The sequence below is a fragment of the Myotis davidii genome, unplaced genomic scaffold, assembly GCF_000327345.1.
Source record: "Myotis davidii unplaced genomic scaffold, ASM32734v1 scaffold59, whole genome shotgun sequence".
Classification (NCBI taxonomy): Eukaryota; Metazoa; Chordata; class Mammalia; order Chiroptera; family Vespertilionidae; genus Myotis; species Myotis davidii.
The window spans coordinates 6056905-6082634 of NW_006293001.1; the positions used below are offsets into that span (position 1 = coordinate 6056905).

At 36.5% G+C, this 25730-nt stretch overlaps 1 protein-coding gene across 1 annotated transcript in view; it reads right to left on the bottom strand.

Moving 5' to 3' along the window:
- TTC21B (tetratricopeptide repeat domain 21B) overlaps positions 1-25730 on the bottom strand; it is a 64303-nt gene that overhangs the window by 29767 nt on the left and 8806 nt on the right. Inside the window, exons 5-15 of the mRNA XM_006766562.2 lie at positions 25422-25544; positions 23524-23681; positions 22781-22865; positions 21379-21477; positions 19888-20080; positions 19395-19492; positions 18878-19078; positions 10917-11046; positions 6573-6730; positions 4227-4451; positions 1389-1627 (exon numbers count right to left, since the gene is read on the bottom strand). Of these exons, the coding sequence (XP_006766625.1) occupies positions 1389-1627; positions 4227-4451; positions 6573-6730; positions 10917-11046; positions 18878-19078; positions 19395-19492; positions 19888-20080; positions 21379-21477; positions 22781-22865; positions 23524-23681; positions 25422-25544 (1709 nt within the window). The remainder of the gene's footprint in view (positions 1-1388; positions 1628-4226; positions 4452-6572; positions 6731-10916; positions 11047-18877; positions 19079-19394; positions 19493-19887; positions 20081-21378; positions 21478-22780; positions 22866-23523; positions 23682-25421; positions 25545-25730) is intronic.

The following is a 25730-nucleotide window of genomic DNA, read 5'->3' on the forward strand; positions in this document are numbered from 1 at the left end:
AGTCAAAATACCAGTTACTCAAATAAGAATGTGATATTAAGACTTTAACATATAGTATCTCATTTACTAGTAATTGGTCAAAAACTCTTATGAGAAAGAGAATTATTATTTTGATTTTATAGATGATGCTGAATTTGTCTATACCTAATGTGTCAGATCTGCCTGAAACAGAAACCTCTGCTTTTAACTGTTATATTATACTGCATTCAAACAAATCAATTCTATTTGGAAATACTTTCACCATTAGAGATGATAGTTAGTGCTCATCTTTAGGAAATGTGATGTAGAAACTTTAGTTCATCTATCTATATTGGGGTACTGCTCCCTTTCTTTGAATCACACAGCACCTACAAAGAATCTAAGCATGGGAGGAGGAATGGGGGCAGGCTAGAAAGGATCAATGGGGGAGCGAGGGGGACATGTCAATACTTTCAACAATAAAGATTTAATTTAAAAAAATAAAAGGATCTAAAGAGACAATAAAAAAGAGTGTGTATATGTCCATGTGTATGTGTTGTGTATCCCAATAACTCCTAAGGGCATCAGAATATAACTTTTAATTAATTTATTTTTATCGATTTGAGAGAGAGAGGAAGGGAGAGAGAGAGAGACATCAATGTGAGAGAGAAACATTGATTGTTTGCCTCCCACACCTGCCCCGACTAGGGAATTGAACCCAAAACCTGAGTATGTGCTCTGACCGGGAATCAAACCTGTCATCTTTTGGCGCATGGGATGACATTCAACAACCTGAGCCAGGGCCACAATATAACTTTTAAAGTCCCTGTCCTTTCACCAAGGAACATTTGTAATCCATACCTTAGTGTAGTATAAACTAAGCCATAATTCTTTTTCTGTATCTATAATAATAAAAGCATAATATGCTAATTAGATTGGACAGCCAAATGACCTTCTGGACGAAGCTGGGGCTGCGAGGGCCAAGGCAAGCCGCCTCGGCTGCGAGGGCTGAGCCTCTGGCATGAATTTCATGCATCGGCTCTCTAGTCTATTATATTAAGGAATTAAACATGACCATCTAGCCCCTGAATTGATGTTACATTACATAATTGTCTTAAATAATTAATACATATAACTGTTGTTCATTCCCTTCCCCCAACAGAAAGATGTCTAAAAGTAACATCTGATGAGGGAGGAGAACTGAGAAACCAGAATGAGCCACAGGTTGAAGTAATCGTAAGTATTATGCTGTATGTTTTTGAGAGAGTAGCTTGGCTAGAGTGACTGTGGTTGATGGTAGGAGAAGGAAGTGAGAACATGAAGGCAAGGATCTATAAAGTATCTACACACATGCACACACACTTAAAAGAGAAGTAAAACAAGTTTGGGAATTAATTTTAGGAGGTAAATGCATTAAAATAACCATTTACCTATAGCAAGTGATATATAACATTTTCTCTTTTCTATGCTTCAGGTATATATCTGCCATTTTTTCTTTGACCTCTATGAAATAAGGCTGTTCGGATGTAACATTCTGAAGCATGCTTAAAGCCCGTTCAACATCTCCTTGGGCCAGAGCTAGGTCTGCATTAGCAATGGTAACACGTAATTCTTCATATGTCCCAGAAAATTCATGGGTAGCATCTTGTAACACTTTTGCTGCCTCATGCTGTAATGACAAAATAAAAATAACATTCAAAATATTCAACAAATTATACTAGAAATGAGGATTTTCTATGAAAACAATGAACAAAAAATGCTAGCACAATTAGGATATTCATGAAATACTGATGGATTTTTAAAAAGCACAAAAATTTAAAACTAAATGCAGAAACCAAATTCAGGTAACACTATAAACACTGGTTAGCTGACAAGTGTTTACATAACTGAGACAACAGCAGTTGCTACACAAGAGACACCACTACTATAATTTAACTAGAGGCCCGGTGCACAAAATTTGTGCACAGGGGAAGGGGTGGGGGCCTTCAGCCTGGCCTGTACTCTCCCACAATCCGGGACCCCTCAGGGGATGTCCAACTGCCTATTTAGGCCTGATCCCAAGATAGGGCCTAAACAGGCAGTCAGACATCCCTCTTGCAATCCAGGACCACTGGATCCTAACTACTCACCTGCCTGCCTGATCACCCCTAACCACTCTGCCTGCCTGCCCCTAACCACTCACTTGCCTGCCTGATTGCCCCTAACTGTTTGCCTGACTGCCTGATCACCCCTAACGGCTCGCCTGCCTGTCCAATCGCCCCTAACCACCTCTGCTTCGGCCCCCGCTGCAGCAGCTTCATTCAGAAGGACGTCTGGAATGGCATCCAGAAGGTTGTTTGGCTGTCCGGAATAATTAGCATATTAAACTTTTATTATTATAGATAAGCATTTACTTTGCACCCAGCATTGTATTAACCTATCTAATTCTCACAAACAACCAGTAAGGTAGTTACTATTATTACTCCTTCCCTGCAGTAAGGAAATTGAGATTTAGAGAGTTAAGAAGTTAACAAATGATAGACCAGAATTCAAGATCAGGCAGCCTGACTCCAAAGCCTAAATGTTAGCCATGTTCATTATTACCTCACTAATGCGATCTAGTCTGGTCACCCACTGAACCCAATGGCTCCTCATTAACTAGCAGACTCCTTTATTATCTATATCAGGACATCATTTTTCTTATACCTCAGGTGAACATATTACTTCATTTCCAAATCTGTACTTCAATGAATCTAAAATGTTATTTAAGATTCATCTCAAATGTCATTTAAAATCCATTTCAACTTTAAGTATTATAGAACATTCGGATTTCAGAAATGTTAAGATGTGAAAAAACTAGCACATCTTAGAATCAATTATTTATGCATGGCAACTGGTTCTTTTTATTTAAATGCATTTTATGTTCATTTACTAGTGAAAGAGAAGTTGAGACTTGGCAATTATCTAGACACTAGAGGCTCGGTGCACGGATTCATGTACCGGTGGGGTCCCTCAGCCTGGTCTGCGCCCTCTCACAATCCAGGACCCCTTGGGGGATGTCAGAGGTCCAGTGCAGGGATTTGACCCGATCCCCACAGGCCAGGATGAGGGACCCCACCGGTGCACATATCCATGCACCAGGCCTCTAGTATGCATATAAGATCTTTGGTTAATCTCTTCCCGTCTCCACTTCTCCCTCCCCTCTGAGATTCATCAGTTTGTTCCATGTTTCCATGTCTGTGAGCTGAGCATCTGCCCCCTGGTGGTCAGTGTGCATCAAGGCTACTAGTCGAACACCTAGCATATTAGCCTTTTATATATAGACTAGAGGCTCAGTGCACGAATTCATGCATGGGTGGGGTTCAGCCAGCCCGCCCCAATCAGGGTCAATTGGGCTGGGCTGGCCAGGGAGAGGGTCCGCAGGTGGTTGGTGGAACAGCCGATTGGGGGCGGGGCCAGCCAGGGGGAGGAGCTGCGGGCAGTTGGCTGGCCGGCTCTGCCCCCTGGTCAAACTTCCAGTTGAACACCCAGTTGAGGGGACAATTTGCATATTAGCCTTTTATTATATAGGATTATATAGGATAGCCTTCTTAACTTCCACGGAAATATAAAAATAAATTAGCAACTGCTGCAATACAAAAAACAGGTATCAATGACATTAAGTTCTTCATTTTCTTGAATTCTCTCAGAAATACCTTCTATCTTCCATCCATCTATCCATCCATCCATCCATCCATCCATCTGTATTATTATTTTTTAAAGCATTTGATTTTATGGCTGTCCTATAAGTTTATCAAAGTTGTTATTTATCCACTGGTTCTTTTGTTTCCTCAAGTATTAAAATTTCAGGTTGGTACTTTCATTTTATTTCAGTAGTACTTGTGTGTACATGTATGTGTGAAGCCTTTAGGAATTCACAGAATTATAACTATAACTGGGGTAATCATACATTATAATACTCTTATACATTTTAATACATTTCATAATGTCATTTTACATTGTATTGTTACTCACATTACGTTATATTATGTTGTAACATTCTATGGTAGCCAATCTAAGTACAATGATACTTAATGTCTTCCAAGTGCAAATTATGTCTAACTACAGGGGCTTGCAAAAAGTACATGATTTGGTGAAAAGTAGTGAGAAATAAATTTCCTAAATTTTACTACTTGGTCAGGATAGCTTTTTCATTTCCTACTAACATAAATATATTACATGCATATATATATATCATTTTTTTAAATAAAAAGTTCAGATATGAGTCAATGAATTAAAACTTGACCTACCTGTTCTCCATTTAAGCAGTAAACCTCTACCAACTCAAGAAATATTGATAAACGATGGCTTGCATCAACTTCAGTGTTCTTGTATTTTGATTTTGAGGAAGCTTCAATTTTCCTCACTCCTGGTAAACTCATTGCCATATGTAGAGTTTTAATGGCCTCTCCTATTTCTCCCATTTTCTTTTGTGACTGAGCTTTTATCAAATGATATAAAGGATTTTCTCTCACCTGAAAAAATAATATTCAGAAATACTTCCTTGGAGTGCTTACAACATCAACACATAATTTACATTCCATCAAACATTAAAATGATAGGATCTTTGAGGACAGCCTGTGATTATATACATAAGGTCTATTTCTGTCCTTTTATTAACTTTCTGATCCAGTATTATATTAAATCAAATTCAGGAAGCCTGTCACTGCCTAGCATCCCTCTGGATGAAAAACCAGGTAATTAAGTGCTTCTACTATGATAGAGGAGAAAATGCAACAAAGTACTAAGGCTAGAAAATATATTCTAAAATAATTTGAGTTTTCAGGAAAGGAGTTTCTTTATCTGGGACTTCTGGTGCTAATATAAAGTCATATTTCTAGAAACAAAGTTTTCCCCTCTTTTCTTTATTTTTAAGATTAAACATTTTAGTATACGTTAATCAAACACTGGTCTTAACCATTTGGTACTACTCAGAAACATGAAACAAAGCTTCTGTCTTTATTGTAGCTAGCAACAGTGTATACAGAAAAACAAAATGACAAAAATGAGTGAGGAAGGAGTCAAAGAAGATAATCCAGAATGAGGTGAAGTAGAGCCATTTAATGCCTGGGACAGCTACACTACTCTGTAAGGCTGTGTTTCTAAGTCTTAGTTACCTATGAACTCTGTGTGAACACTCCTTCTTATCTCTTCTCTTAGAGCAGCGGTTCTCAACCTGTGAGTCGCGACCCCTTTGGCGGTCGAACGACCCTTCCACAGGGGTCGCCTAAGACCATCCTGCATATCAGATATTTACATTACGATTCATAAGAGTAGCAACATTACAGTTATGAAGTAGCAACGAAAACAATTTTATGGTTGGGTCACAACATGAGGAACTGTATTTAAAGGGCCAGAAGGTTGAGAACCACTGTCTTAGAGATTTTCAATGACTGGGGTAGAGTTCCAAAGCCCCACCAGTCTTGAGAACTCCTATCGTAGGAAGCAGGTGCTATCACCTGCAAAACTTGCTTGGACCTTTAACTCTCCAGCCCATCAATGGGTTCTCACATACAGGGCTAAGAAGCTGTGGGCCCAAGTGAAAACCTGAGGAGGTCCTCCATGACTCCAGGTGGCTCGGGAAGCACCTGAACCTGGATTTCCCCTAACGCTGAGGGATATGATATGGACCACAGAGTATCTTGGGTAGTAATCTAGTGTGTTTATATCCTCAAACCACATACTAAGTTTCAAAATGACTAAGCATCGTTGATGATAAATCTAGAGAAAAGTTATTAAAAATTCAGGTCCAAGGCCCTGTACACCAAAAGACTGTGGGTTCGATTCCCCATCAGGGCACAACCTAGGTTGCGGTTCGACCTCTTATAAATGAGCATAAGGAAGGCAACCAATAGATGTTGCTCTCTCACTCACTCTCTCTCTCTCTAAAAATAAGTAAAAACATATCCTCAGGTGAGGATTTTTTTTTTTAAACAAGGTCAAAGCCTTAACCAGTTTGGCTCAGGGGATGGAGTGTCGGCCTGTGGACTGAAGGGTCCCAGATTCGATTCCAGTCAAGGGCACGTACCTTGGTTGCAGGCACATCTCCAGTAGGAGGTGTGCAGGAGGCAGCTGATTGATGTTTCTCTCTAATTGATGTTTCTAACTCTCTATCCCTCTCCCTTCCTCTCTGTAAAATATCAATAAAATATATTTTAAAAAAAACACAAAAAACAAAAAAAAACAAGGTCCAAGAAGGAAAGGGGCAATAAAATAAATCCTAATACATAAAAATATTTATAGTTTACAATTATTTTTAATACTTTCATTATTGCATTTAACATTCACTATAGCTGTAGGGTATTTATTATGAGTTGTATAGAAAAGAAAACAAGTTCAGAGAGATAAGTGGAAACATCAGACACTGACCCCAGGTCTTTGTTGCCCTGTCCCTATAATTTTTTAACTATACACAGTTGCTCCATTTCTTCTCCTACTGCTTATGAATCCAAAATCTTTTTAATTTAAAAATGCATTTCTTAGCAAAATATTAAAGGCTAAAATTTTTTAAAAAGTTGATATGCAAACATTTGCTAAAGATTCCAGGAGGTTGATGAGGAATATGATATGTATCCATTTGAGTCTGGAATACTTACCTTAAAGTTATAGCTCAGACAAAGTTCAAGAGACTGAGAACATAATTTAAATTTATCCTGAGACAAATAAACTTGAGCCATCAGGAGGTAAGCATCTGCATAAGAAGAATTGTGTTCCAGGCAATGCTGCAGGTTATTATAAGCTGCTTCAATGTCACCTAATGAGGGACACAAAACACCATTTAATTCAAATGATTAAAAACTGGAGATCTTAGAAGTAAGAGGGAGAAAAGTAGAAAACTATCTGTGGATAGTTCCAGTGTTTAAGGTCCTCTGTTCAAGGGGCCATGATTTAATCTCTTCTTTGTGGTCCACATGAAAGAATTTACATGTAAATCAGAGTACTGTACATCTGTAAGACCACACCTTGGTCATAAGGAGCAAACCAGAGGAAGTATGAAAAAAATCAGAGTTAAGCACCACTGTTACTGAGAGACCTATGCATGTACCTTTATTCATTTTCCTTGTTAATTTTTATTTTACAATTTCATTAAAATAAGTTCTGTAAAACATAGAAATTTAAATAGGTAGAATGCTATAATAACAAAGAGGATTTAGTCTAGTTATCATTCTAGACTAAAAGTTTTAAAAATCTAGAAATTTTATCACCGTCCATAAAATTACAAAAAGGCATGATATACTCTAGAGCAGTGGTTCTCAACCTTCCTAATGCCGCGACCCTTTAATACAGTTCCTCATGTTGTGGTGACCCCCAACCATAAAATTATTTTCGTTGCTACTTCACAACTGTAATGTTGCTACTGTTATGAATCGTAATGTAAATATCTGACATGCAGGATGTATTTAGATTGTTCGCGACCCACAGGTTGAGAACCGCTGTAAGTTCCCAGACAAATACAGCCCCAGCTCATGTCACATGGAGTTGAATAAGCATCCTGTGGAGGCCAGTCAATCCACAAAATTAGAAAAAGAAATATTAACATAGTTGTTTTAAGACATTAAGTTTTGAGTTAGTTTATTATACTAGCAGTGGGCAACTGACATTACCTGACACCTCAACAGACAAGGCTTTAGCCAGGGCTCCAGAATTCCTCCATATGATACGAATCCATTTAAACAGAAAACATTTTTTCTTAGAGACAGAGAATTAATAGACAAAAATTTGGCTGAGGTAGCACAAAACTTATTAAATATAGTGTTGAAATTTGTCCATTAACCATCAGACAATTATGCATCACATAATTGTGATGCAATCACATCAATTGCATCACATAATTGTGATGCAATCCAACACTCGGAACAGATCAAAAAGGAAATGTGAAGTTTAAGCAAATGAATTTGTATGGGAATTACCATTCCCCTGTTCTTCTAGGAAGGAGGAGGGTTAAGGAGGTAACTTGAAATAAGACATTATTACCAAGGGGAGAAAGTCTATGGAAAAGAATCAGGAGTTGCAAAAACAGTGACTGGCATAATTGTGATGCAATCCAACACTCAGAACAGATCAAAAAGGAAATGTGAAGTTTAAGCAAATGAATTTGTATGGGAATTACCATTCCCCTGTTCTTCTAGGAAGGAGGAGGGTTAAGGAGGTAACTTGAAATAAGACATTATTACCAAGGGGAGAAAGTCTATGGAAAAGAATCAGGAGTTGCAAAAACAGTGACTGAATGAGGAATGCATGAATAACTGAGTAAAGAATCTTGGGCAATGGGAAGAAAGTGCCACTTATTTCAGAAGTATTTAAAAATAGAGAAATAGGTCATCATTGTTGTGGGAAAAAGAAAAGACCATATAAACAAAGATCGCATCAACATCACATTCTTATCTAAGAGTAGTCCAATTTCTCTTGAAGGAACAATGAAAGCTTTTACTGTCTGATGATCTGTTTTTGTCAGGATACCCTACAATAAAGAATATAGCTGGCCTTTTTCCAAGGTTCCTGAGAGGGAGACTCTAAATCTTGGAGTTTCACAAATAACAGGAATGTCTTTGTTATCTGTGGTGGGCTCTGATAGTTTACGATAACAGTATGGCTCAGGATGGGGGCTGCCCACCTCAGGAAGACCCACCATATGATTAGAGGGTTGGGACTTTGAACCTTGTGATATCAACCTGACTGGGAGAGGGGGAACTGAGATTGAATTCAGTCACGAGGCCAGCCAATGATTTGATCCATACCTATGTAATGAAACCCTATGGAGACTGAACCTTTAGCAAGCTTCCATGGCTGCTAATGTACTGCAGATACTGTCAGACATCACTGTGGCAGAAAGTTAATGTGTCCCAACTCCACAGGAAGGGGACAATGGGAGCATCACATTTGGGGCCCACCCAGACCTCACCCTGTGCATCTCTTCCTTTTGCTGGTTCAAATTAATGCCCTTTGTTATAATAAAATTGTAATTCAAAGTATAGTGCTTCCCTGAGTTCTATGCGTCATTCTGGTAAATTCTCAAACCTGAAGGGTAATAGGGAGCCTGAAATTTGGACCCAGCTAGTCAGAAGTGCAGAGGGCCCTGAATTGCAGAGGGCTCTTTTGGTCTAAACCAGGGCATTCTGATGGAGGGTTATGGCCTTAACTTGTAAAATTTGGTCCAGATCCAGGTAGTTGGTGCAGTTGGCAAATTAGCAAGAATACTGCTATTTAGACACATGCCAGTGTAGTCAGACCCCAACTGCTCTGCCTGCCCAGCACCCCTTGTTCTCACAATATAATTGTAAGTTGCCGATGTATTGTTTCTTTGTCAAGCAGGAGATAAATCGAGGGTCACAAGGAGAATTTATGAGACTGTTCTGCAGAAGGAATGAATGCCTTTAAGAAAGTTGTGACCACCTGCTGCTGCCCAAAAGTCTGGTTACACAAGGTGTCACATTAGAGGGGGACTGAAGAACCAGACTTCTCCTTCGGTTCCCTGAAGCTCCCCTCTCTCTTACTCCCTCACTGCAAAAAAGGTCCCCAGTTTTGCTTTTTGGGGAAGACAGATTTGAGAGATCTTACTCTCCTGTCCTCTCACTCTGGCCAATAAACCTTTCTCTATCTCCGAGCATCAGTGTCTCAGTGTTTGGCTTATCTGTGCATCAGACACACAAATCTGAATTCTGACAACATCAGCACCATTTTAAATGATTTCAGGCTGCTCCTTTTTAAAATGGGTTAATATATGAGACTTATTCCTAGAGACTTTGGCATTTAAGTATTACAATAATGAGACTTATTTATATCAAATTTCAAAATAAATAATAAATGTTTAATAAATTAATCTGAACTCAAAGTTCCAGTTTAATTAACTAGTATGTGATGATACCCATTGTAATTGGGAAGAAAAAATAGAAACATCATGTGATAGGGGAGGTAGGAGAAGGGAAAGCAGGGATAAATGGTAATGGAAGGAGACTTGCTTGGGGTGGAAAATACACAATACAATATACAGGTGATGTACTGTAGAATTGTATACCTGAAACCTATAATTTTATTAACCAATGCCACCCCAATAAATTCAATAAAAAAATAAATATCATGTGGCTCAAAAGAAGTCAACCAGAAGAAGGTCACTTCTCACAACTAGGGTACTTTAGAGGTGAAACAAGCTTTTGAGATTATCTAGGTCTTTTTTTTAAACAGTTAAAACTGTCATTCAAAAAATGTGTTAAGTCAATCTCTTAATTCTTTCCATTATGTATAAGATATAACTGTTTATGAGAATACCATTAAGTTGGTTTCTGCCCATTAGGACTTTATAAACTTAATTTACTTAGCATAGTATTCAACCAGCAAAGATACATATATAGGCACCACATGATAGTCTATTTTTATGTATATATCGTACATATGTTTGTGTCCTAAAAAGCTAAGGCTATAATGGAGTAATGGAGGTTGGTTGTTTGGTTACCTATGTATCTATCTATTAATTAATTATTATTTTTAAAAAATCTTGATTGTCGAGAATATTACAGATGTTCCCCCCTTTCCCCCCCCCTTTTTTTTTTTGCTGTATGTAACCCGTCACAGAAACTAAACAGGAATTAAGAAATTCCATTAGGACCTGAAACCTGGTAAACATCACACATTTTGTTATGCCGATGAGTCTGTAAATTATCATTGAGAGGCCCCAGCACTGTGATGGACTTTTGTAAAGTATTAAAACTGTATTTTCCCAACTATTCACTTGAATCACAAAAGATTATAGTAAGTTTAAAAGAATTAAACAGTAACACAAGTTACACGATTTTATTTTGGATAAAACTGAGTTTTTTGTGCACATGTAAAATGTGCATTTTATGTTACAACTCTCCATATTTGTGAAATTCTTAGTTTGTTTATGTTGTTTTTAATCAACATCAGAATATAAAGTTCCTTTAAGCTTTTAATGTATACCTTACCTGACAAATATTTCACTTTTGCTATTAGGAAGACAGCTTGCAGGAGACCTGGCACAGTTCTTACTATAGCCTCCAGGACTGAGGTGCATCGTTTAAGAAGTGGAGAAAGAGGTTGGCCAGGACTTGCAGGCTAAACAAAACAAATTAGCAGGTCATTTTATAAGTTTATAATGGAATTTAGCTAATAATAAGCATTAATTATATTAATTTATAATTTATAATATATTTATTAGCTAATAATAAATATTAATTATAATGTGAATGCCAAAACCATTATACTTTTCTAAAATTTTTCTTATTCTATTTATTGTCCAATATCTTTGCTATGACTAGATGAATACCAATTTATTTTCCTTAGACCTATGAAGAGACTATATAAATAATGGCTTTGTTCAGGCAAATAATTATTAATAATACAATTACTCATTCAATAACATATGAAAGGTACATATCTGTTCAAAGGAAAAATAACCAAGAGGTAGTGCTTCTTGTTGGAATCAAGGCCATGTGAGTTCTAATTTTAAACCTTACCCGTGATTTATTCAATTCAATAATTCACACTACCCCCGAGAGTAATGTATGGTCAGTTTTTAGAGGATTCAGATTGTGTTTTCTAGTAGAATCAGAAGGCAGAATACACTCATGTGTACTCCACCAAATGATCATATTTTCATATTCCCTCTTTTCTGCCTAGCATGTTATAGGCCTTCAACCTTTTTTCATTTTTATTAATAATGAATATTGTAACTAAAGAAGTACTAAGCCATTTGCTTATTCTTTCAATGGTTGCCTACTCAACCAATCTTTATTCAGTGGTTATCCACTCACAACTTAGAATGTGATCTCAGAATCTAAATATCAAATATTCTCCCTGCTTTGCCCTATCCCTTTACTTAAAGGATGGCCCTCCACATTGCCCCTTATATCCCACACGTATACATTCTTAACTGGAGTATGGCCTCTTAACTGACTATCACTCCTACAACAAGCAATTGTTACTGACAAAAAAGGTGTCCCATTTTCTCACTATGTTGAAGCACACAAAAATGTGTGCTCAAAAGCATTTTCAGAATATGACCACAGATGTTTAGAATACTTCAACTTCTTGAAATTCCTATAGCACTTGTAATCTATGAAATAAAACTTAGCATTTTATATCTTATAACATTTCTACAGTAGTTTCATATTTAGTTTTTCCTCTTTTATAGGATGAAGGGTCTTTAGGTCTTGAATATCAGAATTTTACACGTCTTCACACAGTAATGGATACAGAATAAATTTCTTAAAGCATATGTTTTCAGCACAACTGGAAATAATGAAAGTATAGGTGATATGGTGAGGTTCTGATAATGTTCTTTGCCACTTGCTAAGAATTAGTTATTGAGAATAAGCATTGTTTTCACTATAGTTGCAGAATGAATCAGAAAAAAAAACCCCAAACAGAACTTTTGTGGATAATCTCTAAGATAACAACTATTTGATTAAAAAAAAAAGTATATATAAAAGGGCCAAAGAATTAGGAACAGAGCTAGAGAGACAAGTCTGCCTTTCTGATATTTCCCCATGAAAACAGCATTATAAGTGCTGATTAGATTCTATCACGCCGATAGAAGTTATTATGAAAAAATAGGATGTCTGTGGACTAGGGAGCCAACTACCACTTAATTATTTCTTACTCCACCTACAGTTTACTCTCAGCACAGCTGCTAGAAAAATCCTTTAAAAATGTTGAATATGGCCATGCCAGAAACCTTCTCATGGATTCCCACTGTACTCAGAACTGAAGCCAAAGAAGTTACAGACAGAATTGAAGTCAGAGTTGTTACAGCTGGTCTCCTGTGCTATGACCTCTTTCTGACAACTCCTCTCCTCCTCATCTATCCCAGCCATACTCACCTCCTTGTGTCCCTCTGGGCCACTGAACAACTATTCCCTTTGTCTGAAACACTCTATACCAAATTTCCACATGATCCTTTCAAGTTTTTGTTCAGATTTTACCATCTTAATAAGGCCTATCCCGATCATGTTATCTAAAATCACTCCTCCCTACCCTGTTATTTTCTTCTATGATCTTTTAAAATACTATATAACCTATTGATTCTATTAGCTGTCTTCTCCTAATAGTATACATGCCTCAAGAGATCAAAGGTTGTAGTTTGCTTTTAAACCACTATTTCCCTAACTCTGAACAGAGTGCTGGATGCTCTGCAAGCATTTGTTGAGTGAATTCTGAATATTGCATGAGTATTGAGAAGTGCATTAGACTCTAAGATCATGACTGGGGAGATGAGATCAATCCCATGTGTGATTCTAGAGTGGATACTTAAAAAAATAGATTATGAAAGTGTGGAAAAGGAAGTAACAATCAATAAAAAGCAGCATGGGTTCCCCAAGGAAAGTTCATTATTCTCATTTCCTTGTTAAACAACCCTGGTTGTTTAACAAGCCATAGATCAGGGAAAATGCTAAGAACTACGCTTTTAGCAATGAAGATAGTGCCCATCATGATTTCCCTGTGTTGCTTTGTGAGTTGAGTATAATTAAGCCATCCATCCACTTATTATCTATAACAAATAAGCGTGAGTAATGGATCCATGCTAATTTGTAATAAACTCTCTGGTAATAAATCGGAGGGTTCCATCTCAGTTCTATTCAGAGCTATTTAAGGCAGATGATGGGTGACAATAAGATCCATACAAAATAGATGATATTCAGGATCTAGAAGGCTATGTCATCTTGAATTATGGAATGAATCATGGAGATAAAATTTCATAGGGATAAATGTAGAGTCCTATACTGGGGTCCAAAGTTACAGTGAGTAGAGGATCTAATGACTGTTACATGATTCACAAAAAAGAAACCTGGGTGGAAATCCAGAATTGGGAGGAAAAGGATCTAATCTAGGTCTTGCAGTCCAAATCCTTATGTGGAATAGTGGGCATAATGAGAGGCACTGACAAAACAAAGGAATCCTCTAAGTCACAACTAGGGTTCTCAAACTTGTCATAAAAAAATAAATGACTAGCATCAACTGCAAGGAACAACATTTCGAGGACAGGCTTAATTGGCATTCAAACCAAGATTCCCAGCTTCGGGTTCAAGATGGTGGAGTAGGAAGATCCTAAGCTCATCTCCTCTCATTGATATCAACTCTGTATAGAACAGCTATCTCTGAAAACAACCTACAGACTAGCAGAACAGATTTTCTACAACTACAGATATAAAGAAGAAGCCGCACTGAGACAGGTAGGAGGGGGCAGAGAGACTTCATCTAGTCAGGATCCACTCTACCCCCTACACCCTACGCAGTGACCCACGAGTTGGAGAGATATCCCTCTGAAGAACAAGGGGTCTGAGCCCCAGCCTGGGCACCTGCACCAAGAAGAGGAGCCCCCATAATATCTGGCTTTAAAAATCAACAGGGCTTACATTTGGGAAAGCCAAAGGGCTGTAGGAAACCAAGGTGGCACACTTTCTGAGTCCAAGTGAGGAGGGAACAGTTTGAAAAGCACCTGAGTCATACATGAAGGTGATATACTGACTAATTTTAAGGTGTGTGCTGAACAGACAGAGAGCTGTTGGAACTTTTTCCAGGGACAGAACATGGTGGGCACAATTTTTCCCCCTTTCTTATTTTCCTTTCATCTAGCTGGTCTGATACTGGCAGGCACCATTTCTGACATTCTCTATTAACCTTGTTAACATTTCATTCCACCCTGGCATTTAACTAAGGACCCACCACTGGCATCCCTCCAATGCGGCTCTTACTCTGCCACACCCAGTGGGCAGACTCAGTTGGCACCAGCACACAGCAGTGTGCCTGCAACAGCTGAGGCTGGGCCAGAGGCCAGTCTCACCTGCCAGTGTGTCCTTAGCAGCTGTAGCCCAACCACAAGAAGAAGCCACAGTAGTCCAGACAGGGAACACCTCTGGAGCATCTGGTTCTAGTGACTAGGGGGCATTCCACCACTAGGCCCCACAGAACACCTTCTAAATAAGGCCACTTTTACAAAACCAGGGAATGTAGCTGATCTACCAAATACATAAGAAACAAACAGGCAAACTGAGGAGAGAAAAGAATATGTTACAAGCAAATAAACAAAAAAACAAAAACAGAAAAAGAACAAAACAAAAGCAAACTGTCTACTAAATAAAGAGTTCAAAGTAATAGTCATAAAAATGCTCATCAAACTCTGCAGACAGGTGGAGAACTTCTATAAAGATATAAAACTGTAAAAAAAGAACCAATAAAAACTGAATAATATAAATAAAATATATATTATTTATTTAATATATAAATAAAAAATACACTAGAGGAAACAACAGATTAGATGACAAAGAAGGATAGATCAGCAATCCGAAAGACAGGGTAGTGAAAATCACCCAACTGGAAGATATTTTAAAAAGTTAAAAGAATGAGGATAGCATAAAGCATAAGAGACCTCTGGGACAAAATCAAGTATACTAACATTCCTAACATAGGAGTTCCAGAAGGAAAAGAGAGAGAAAAGGACAGAAAACCTATCTGAAGAAATAATGGCTGAAAAATTCCCTAACCTGGTGAAGGAAATAGACATCCAATTCCAAGAAGCACAGTGATGAATTCAAAGAGATCCGTACCAAAACACATCATAATTAAAATGTTAAAAGTTAAAGAGAGAATCTTAAAACAGCAAGAGAAAACAACTAGTTATGTACAAGGGAATACCCATAAGACTATCAGCTGATTTTCAACAGAAACTTTGCAGGCCAAAAGGGAGTAGTGGGATACATTAATATGATGAAAGGGAAAACCTACAACCAAGAATATGGGCAAGGTTATCATTCAGAATTGTGGAAGAGCTAAAGAATTTCCAGACAAGCAAAAGCTAAAGGAGTTTATTACCACTAAACTGGCCTTACAAGAAATGTTAAAGGGAACTCTTTAAATGAAAAAGAAAAAGCCAAAAATGCATTCACACACATAAAAAATCTCACTAGTAAAGGCAAATATATAGTAAAGGTGGTTCTTAATAGTAATAGGGGACTTAAGCCCACTTCCATCAATGGATAGATCATTTACATAAAATCGAAAAGGAAAGGCCCTAACCCAGCCGTGGGCAAACTACGGCCCGCAGGCCGGATCCGGCCTGTTTGAAATGAATAAAACTAAAAAAAAAAAAAAGACCGTACCCTTTTATGTAATGATGTCTACTTTGAATTTATATTAGTTCACACAAACACTCCATCCATGCTTTGGTTCCAGCCCTCCGGTCCAGTTTAAGAACCCATTGTGGTCCTGGAGTCAAAAAGTTTGCCCACCCCTGCAACCGGTTTAGCTCAGGGGATAAAGCATCGGCCTGCGGGCTGAAAGGTCCCAGGTTCAATTCCGGTCAAGGACATGTACCTGGGTTGCGGGCACATCCCCAGTGGGAGGTGTGCAGGAGGCAGCTGATGGATGTTTCTCTCTCATTGATGTTTCTAACTCTCTATCCCTCTCCCTTCCTCTCTGTAAAAAATCAATAAAATATATTTTAAAAAATCGAAAAGGAAATACTGGCCTTAGGTGACAGACTAGACAGACTTAATAGGTGTGCACAAAACATTCTATCCTCAAACAGAATATTGCATTCTTTTATTTTTGAGAGAGAGAGAGAGAGAGAGAGAGAGAAAGGGAGGAGAGACATAGAGAGAAACATCAATGTGAGAGAGACACATCAATTAGTTGTCTCCCACTTAGCTCAGGGGATAAAGCATCGGCCTGCGGGCTGAAAGGTCCCAGGTTCAATTCCGGTCAAGGACATGTACCTGGGTTGCGGGCACATCCCCAGTGGGAGGTGTGCAGGAGGCAGCTGATGGATGGTTCTCTCTCATTGATGTTTCTAACTCTCTATCCCTCTCCCTTCCTCTCTGTAAAAAATCAATAAAATATATTTTAAAAAATCGAAAAGGAAATATTGGCCTTAGGTGACAGACTAGACAGACTTAATAGGTGTGCACAAAACATTCTATCCTCAAACAGAATATTGCATTCTTTTATTTTTGAGAGAGAGAGAGAGAGAGAGAGAGAGAAAGGGAGGAGAGACATAGAGAGAAACATCAATGTGAGAGAGACACATCAATTAGTTGTCTCCCACTTAAAGCCTGACCAAGGCCTGGGATCAAGCCTGAACCTGAAGTACATGCCCTTGACCAGAATCAAACGTGGGGTCCTTCAGTCTGCTGGCTGATGCTCTATCCACTGAGCCAAACTGGCTAGACAGAATGTGTGTTCTTTTTAAGTGCACATGAACATTCTCCACGCTAGAATACATATTAGGTCACAAAGCTTAACACTGAAATCATGTCAGGTAACTTTTCCAACCACAACAGAATAAAAATAAAAACGAATTATAAGAGAAAAACTGGAGAGAACAGCCCAAAGTTAGTAGAAGGAAGAAAAAACAATAAAGACCACAGCAGAAGTAAATGAAATGGAAGTTGGAAACCTCACTCTCCCTTATTTCAAACTATACTACAAAGCTATTATGATAAAAACATGTATAATACTGGCACAAAAAGAGAAACATAGGCCAATGGAACAGAATAAAGAGCCTAGAAATAAACCCACATATATAATCAATTAAATTTACAACAAAGGAGGCAAGAATATACAATGAGTAAACGTCTTCAATAAGCACGAGGAGATATATCAGAAAAGATATTGCTACAGGAAATGGTTGACATTTTACTGCTTGTTTTCTTCTAGGATTTTTAGTTTCAAGCCTTACATTTAAGTCTTGCATCCATTATGAGTTTATGCTTGTATATGGTATAAAAAGGTGGTCGTTTTATGTTTTTTCACATATCTGTTCCATTTTCCCACTACTATTTATTGAATAGATGGTGTTTACCTCATTGTATATTCTTGCCTCCTTTGTCAAATATTAATGACCATATAGGTGTGGTTTATTTTTAGGCTCTCTGTTCTGTTCCATTGATCTATATGGCTGTTTTTATGCCAGAACTCTGCTGTTTTGATTACTATGGCCTTGTAGTATAGTTTGATGTCAGGTAGTATGGGCAAAGGACCTGAACAGACAATTCTCTCAAGGGTCATACAGATAGCCAATAGACGTATGAACAGATGCTCAATATCACTAATAATTATGGATATACAAATTAAAATCACAATGAGATATCACCTAATACCTGAAAGAATGGCTGTCATTAGTAAATCAACAACAAGTGTTGGCAAGGATGTGGAGAAAAGGGAACCCTAGTGCACTATTGGTGGAAATGCAGACTGGTGCAGCCTCTACGGAAAACAGTACGGAGTTTCCTCAAAAACTTAAAAATGGAACTGCCTTATGACCCAGTGAATATACTTCTGAGACTATATCAGAACTCAAAATTCTTGATTTGAAAGAATATATGCTCCCTATGTTCATTGCAGCACTATTTACAATAGCCAAGATTTGCAAGGAGCCCAAGTGCCCATCAGTAGATAGTAGGTAAAAAAAGCTGTGTTACATTTACACAATGGAATACTATTCAGTCATAAAAAAGAGAAGAAAATCTTACCCCTTACAACAGCATGGATGGACCTGGAATAAGCCAGTCAGAGAAAGACAAATACCATATGATTTCACTTATACAGACTCACAGACACGGACTCACAGATACGGAGAACAAACTGACAGCTTCCGAAGGCGGTATTAGCGTGCCAGGTGAAATAGATGAGGGATTAAGGAAAAAACACACACACAAAACTCAGACACAGACATTGGTATTGTGATTACCAGACGGAAAGGGGGCTGAGGGAGGCAGAAGAGGGGAAAGGGGGCTCAGAATGACAGGAGACTTGACTTTGGGCAGTGAACACACAATACAATATGCAGATGATGTGTCAATTGAAACCTAGATAATTTTATTAACCAATGTGATTGCAATAAATTTAATAGTCACCCTCTATCCCCCCACAAAGTCCCCAAATTACTTACTTGCAATGGACAGTAATTCAGATAGTCTGTAATGATTTCTAGCAAGAAATCAGGATTTAACTTCTCAAAATACTGTATGCCAAAAGGTAAATCTTGTAATTGTGAAAAATGAGTGTCCAAGGCATCATTTAACAAGTTAATAACTTCTTCTTGTCGTTTATTTTTCTTTATAGCAAGAATTGCTTGTAAATAAGTTAATTCCTGAAAAATCAGTAGTTTTTATAAATCACTCCATTCAGTTATAAAGGCATTTCTTTCTATTTAGATTTCAAATGGATAAGAAGTGCTCTTGATGTTAAATATTTATTCATACTTAAGTTTTAGCTTAGATTTTTAGAATCTTATGGGAGAATATTTAAAGTCTAATTTTTCATGGAGTTAAATTCATAAATGAAGTTACATATTAAAATTGGTGTATATTACTCCTTTAAAGCTATTACTAAATAAGACAATTTAAAATTTCATATTTTATAAATAGTAGCTGGGACCTAATAGCTAACAAAATAAAATACTGTACCGCATATTTTCCAAAAGACTGCTGAATTTCACTAAGGAATTCGAGCTGCTGATCTGCTTCCTGTAATTGCCCTTCTATCAATTGACATCGGATACATCCTAAAACCAAAGAGAACAGAAACAAAGTTTGCATATCTGGTTTTAGGCATGCAAACTTTAAGCTAACACCAACAACATTAATAAAACATGGATTTCCTCACCAATAATACATGAAAATTTTATATTAAAAAAAAGGTGAAAGAAAATGGGTGGCCTGGTACTCACATAAAATCTGTTATGATGGAATTCATAATATACTAGTATAGTAACTATCCCATAAAAACCTACTCTCTCAAGATATTAATTATGAAAAAATTATTTTTAAAGATATATGATTTTTTTTCTGTTGGGGATAGTGGAGAATTGTTTAATTTTAGAAAATCACAAAAACATTTTTAATGGCAGGTATGAAAATGCATCTCTATGAAGAACATTTATAGAAATAGCGGTCATACCAATCACTGCAGTGATACTAGTTTCTTCAAGATTTATGGCAATCTGATACCACTTCCATGCTTCCTTAACTTTTTCTTGTAAAAGCATTAGGTATCCAAGTTCTGTAGCATATTCTGATTGCTGAGGGGTTAAGCTGAAAGCTCTTTCTAGTAATGTTTGAACTTTTTCAAGAATGAGTTGATTACGTCCACACTAAAAAGAAAAGATTTAGTTGAACTAGAACACTTCTATTCAGTCAAAAGGATTGTTTTTCTAAACATACATATATGTTACTTGTATTTTGCAGAAGCAAAAATGCAAAGAAACAATTAATTAGTAACCAAGAAAAATAAAACTTCTCTATTTACTATCTAGGCAGAACAGCAAGAAAGAGTTTATATCCTCTGAGAACTTATATATCCTGAGTAGTGTTTTTAAAGACAGCTACCTTGAAAAGTAAACTCCTAATGATGTTGCCATACAAAGATATTCTAGACCTCTTTTCAAACTGTGGTACGGTTGTTTTACAAAGTAGACAATGAAGTTATTGCTTTAAGTTTACATATATATTTTTAATGGAAAAAAAATGTAGGGCTTTCCCCCTAAAGACAAGGGTGGCACCACTGAGACTATTTTAAAAGATTATGCCTTAGAATCTTTTTAAAAAGCTTCAGAAATATTTCAAGAAATGACAATGTTGCTAGAGTAAGTATGTAACACTTGAAGACAACAACTTTTACGAGTATAATACTAAACTGTTTGAATTTTTGTAAACTAATCAGGTATTTGGCAACAGGCAAATAAAAAGGATAAATATACCCTCCTTAACTTAAACTTTTATAATAGCAGAATTTGTTTTTCTCTAAACTTCACACAGACAATCTTTGTTTGTAAATGAGAAAATTCAGTTTATTTATGTCACTTAACAACACCCTTGATTTTTTCTTTCAACTTTATATTTACTAATTATTTTACTTACTCATGTGTGCCTTTTTCCTAGCTTACTTAACTTTTTAATCCACTCATTTCAGGTATTGATTTCAAGATTCTGCTAATTTTTTTAATCCATTCCTGATTACCTTTTTAAAATTGTGAACGTGTAATGCGAACATTTTTTTAATATTATATAAAAAAAAGTAAGATACCAGCCATTTCCCCTACCAAAATAGTCTATTACACACATTAAAACGTTTTTCAAATATTTTAAAAATACAAAACAAAGAACATTCCTACTCATAAATCCTATGCACTTATTTCCTTTGCCTAGAAGGCACTTCCCTCTCTTTAAAGGTTCAAAAAATGCCACTTGCTCCATGAAGCCTCCATGATGGCTTTTTACAGTTGGAACCGTATCTCCTCTGGACTGCCCTTCTTAGGAATATATCACATAATTATACACATATCATATTTTCACTCTAGGCCATATGCTCTTTGGTGCCTCAGCCTTGGTGACTTATTTTCTATTTCCAGCTGTAGATAACAGAGCTATGGTACATAGTGGACCCTCTTACAGTTCTGCTGAAGGCAATGGTAATCTTATAAAAAAGTTGAGCATTCTGTGGTTCCATAGCATCCAATGCATTTTCCAAGTTTTCCAGTGTGGTTGCAGCCTAAAACAAAAGTACGCAGTATAATTTTAAAATAAACTAAGAAATAAAGAACATAATATATGACATATAGACTAATAAATACTATTATTGTTTAAAAAGATATTTGCTTTTACTAATTCCTCCCTCTTCCAATAAAATCTTGTATGTTGCAAGATGTATTAAAACTTCTTTTAGCCCTGACCAGTTTGGCTCAGTGGCTAGAGCGTCGGCCTGTGGACTGAAGAGTCAGGTTCGATTCTGGTCAAGGACATGTACCTTGGTTGCAGGCACATCCCCAGTAGGGGGTGTGAAGGAGGCAGCTGATCCATGTTTCTCTCTCGTGGATGTTTCTAACTCTCTATCCCTCTCCCTTCCTCTCTGTAAAAAATCAATAAAATATATATATTTTTAAAAAAACTTCTTTTAAAAAGCTCCATAATTAATTATCAATAAAGATCAGAGTTTTAGAATGTATTTTTTAAATATTTGTTACTGAGTAGGAACCTTTGGGTAGATAAAGATACCTATAATATTCAATTAACTGTACATGCCAAGCTCCCTCTAAAATAATGAATCCATGACACAAATGAGATATGAATAACAACATATTTACAAACATATATACAACATTATTTACTAATGTTATATAAGATCAGCCCTTGGATTACATATATAGCCTGGTTTATATTTAAAATGATCTAGAATAGAAAAATCACTAAGATACTTAGTATAAATAATTTCAATGCCCAGAATATTTACTGAATAGTTGCCTCTACTAAAATTCTTTTAATATTTACTAAAGTACCTATTAGGCACTGTCATATTAACTAATTTAACCAAACTCAACACAATCCAAATCTACTACTTTTTATAATACTATTTACTTAAGACTGGATGATGATATTCTGTAATCTAGTACATAGTCAATATGCTCACTACTAGAGAAACATGTTACCTTACTGTAAGGTCCAATGGGATTTTATCCTAAGCCTATGTAACCTTAAATAAAATTTAAAAATATTATAAATTATATTTTTTCTATGTACTCTTCCATACCCAGTATCACCAGTTACATTAATCAAACATATTATTGCATGGGAGTTTTATATAGAAAAACCACATATACCATAATTAATGATCAAAGGAATTTTCAGTGTTAATGTTGACTACATACTGTTTATACTTTACTAGCTGAATTAAGAAGCTCACCTCTTTGTTAAAGTGTATTTTCAAGAATCAACTAAAAACTACAGTGACATACATTCTAAAAGAGTGCTTCCTGTATTATTAATACAGGAAACTTCATTAGCACAATGCAACTTACCTTCTCTATATCCCCCTCCCTACACAAATAGTAAAGAGCCAGCATTCTTAGTGCTTCTACATTTTGTTTGTCTTGAAGCATTAACCTGCGGAAAAACATTTTGTCGAAATAAACTTACATATGTTCACAACCTGGCACCCTGCTCCCTCCCACCTTTCTGCTGGGACTTCACTCCTAGTCATTTTACTCCTTCCCATTCCTTAAACATAGGACACATACTCTGGCCTCAAGGTGTTCGCACTTGCTTTTCCTTCCTGCAAAGTTTTTCCTGGATAGCCACATTGCTTATTTCCTTTGCTCAAATGCCACCTTCTCAGTGAGGCCTTCCCTTGCCATTCCCATAAAATCCACTCCCTCACCCCCACTCCCCATTTTACTTTCCAGCTGTGGCTTTATCTTTTCCCCATAGCACTTAAACTTTCGAACATACCACTACAAAATTTCTTATTTGTTCTGTTTATCATATGGTTCCTCTCATTTGAATATAAGCTTCATGAGGTCAGGGGTATTTGTTTGCAAAAAAAAAAAAAAAAAAAGTCTGTCTTAGAACAGCTAGTCAGATATGTATGTAAACCAATCAATTCAGCTTTAAACAATGCAATATTAAACTTTTCCATTCCGTATTTTTGGAAAAATCAAATTTAAAAAATCCTATGATAAAAAATTATGTGCAGATTTTATTTTTTCTCAAAATTAAAACCAGATCCAAAGGTTGGGGTGGGTGTCACCTTTTTGTACTTTACCTCTGCACAATCTCAATCGCCTGGTCCCAATCTTGCAAGGCCAGCTGTAGTTTCATTTTCTGTTCCAAAGCAGGGAGGAAACTTGGAAAGTTCACAATTACTTGGTTCACAGTCTCCAAAGCACCTAAATAATTCTGGCGCATCTCAAGGCATTGTGCCTAATGGGAGAAAAAAGAAGTGGCATCAAATCTGTGATCATATATACCAAGGTTCTCACAACAGTTATCCCGAAGTCGGGAGAAAACTAGTGTTTAGCATTTTTTATATTTTTGTTCTCTGACCTTTCCGTAAGGAAGTGATCACTTTTATAATAAGAAAAAAATAGTTTTTATCAAAACAAAAGTTTAAAACATCACAGAAGAATAAAAGTTTTAAATTCCACTTTTAAATACTTAAGAAATACAATTAATGTTAAAAATGTTTTTAGAAACACCATAAAATAATGTTTCCTTTTAGAATAAAATATTTCCTGTGTATTCACAAGCAGCAACTAAAACTAAGATATTTTGTACCTTTAAAAAATATTTTCAAGATAAAGAAAAGATTTTAAAGAATAAGCAAAATAACAGCAAAGAAAGTCATCAACAAAATGAAAAGACAACCTACTGAATGGAAGAACATATTTGCCAATGAAACATCTGATAAGGGGTTAATGTCCAAAATTTATAAAGAACCCATACAACTAAACACCAAAAAAAACAATCAAATAAAAAAATGGGCAAAGGACTTAAATACGTAGACACTTTTCCAAAGAGGACAAAGAGATGGGCAATAGACAGATGAAAAGACGCTCAACTTTACTAATCATCAGAGAAATGCAAATTAAAATTACAATGAGATATCACCTCACACCTGTCAGAATGGTTATCATCAATAAATCAACAGACAAGTGTTGGGGAGGATGTGGAGAAAAGTGAACCCTCTTGCACTGTTGGTAGGAATGCAGATTGGTGTAACCATTGTGGAAAATCGTATGGAAGTTTCTCAAAAAATTAAATATGGAACTGCCTTATGAGGCAGCAATTTCATTTCCAGATATATATCTGAAAAAACCCAAAACACTACAGTGGACCCTCGATTCTAGAACTTAATTTGTTCCGGAAGGCTGTTTGAGAAGCAATTTGGTTGAAAACTGAATCATTTTTCCCCCATTAGAAATATTCACAGCATAATTTCCTGAGATGTTAACAATATGAGGTATAATGATAAACTGACTCATACTCACACATTCTCTCCTTTGTTTGTCACCTGAGAGATGCCTGACTAATTCTATAAGAATCAGCATGAAAAAGTTGTTGGGTCAAGATCCGAATTGTGGAAAAACAGGAGATATTCGAGAACTAAGGTTTGACTATAATTCAAAGGAATATATGCACCTGTATGTTCACTGCAGAGTTACTTATGTATAGCCAAGATATTGAAGTAATCCAAGTGCCCATCAATAAACAAGTGGATAAAAAAGTTGTGGTTTATACATACAATGGAATATTACTTGGCCATAAAAATGAATGGAATCTGCCCAGACCGGTTTGGCTCAGTGGACAGAGTGTCGGCCTGCAACTGAAGTGTCCCGAGTATCCCCAATATCTAGAGTGATATCTCACATATATTAGACAGGGTGTAAATGTTTGGTGAATAAATAACACAGGAACCACAACCACCAACACCAATAACAAAAAACACACACTATTAAAACTGACCTAGGATTGAAGAATTTGGCAGGGAACACATTTCTCTAGTTTACTGCTCATTGTCCTATATAAACATAAGTCCCTTCTACAATTGAGAGTTGATAAAAGTAACATGAAAATTATTTTTGATGCACTTAGTTTTGTTGGGTTTCAACTATATTATGAATAAATTTTAAAACATGATTTTTTTACCTAACTCCAACTCACCTTACCCAGCAGAGCAAAAATATCATTTCCATTTTGTAATCCCTCTTCAAAAGATCTTAGTGCTCTTTTAGTATACGGTTCTTTTCCTCTTGTAATATCAAGCCATGCTCTCAAGATCTGTCCCTGTAAAATGAAAAATTCTAATTATACTTCCATTTCTTTGGGGGAAAAATGGGTCAAAGAAGTAAACCTAATGTCTTTTCTTTTTGGTAATTAATAACAAAAATCACTCTATTAAATAATATTATGAACAATAAAACTGTGCAGTAAAAATGCTTTCTAACTGTTGCCGGCCTAGAGTATGGGAAA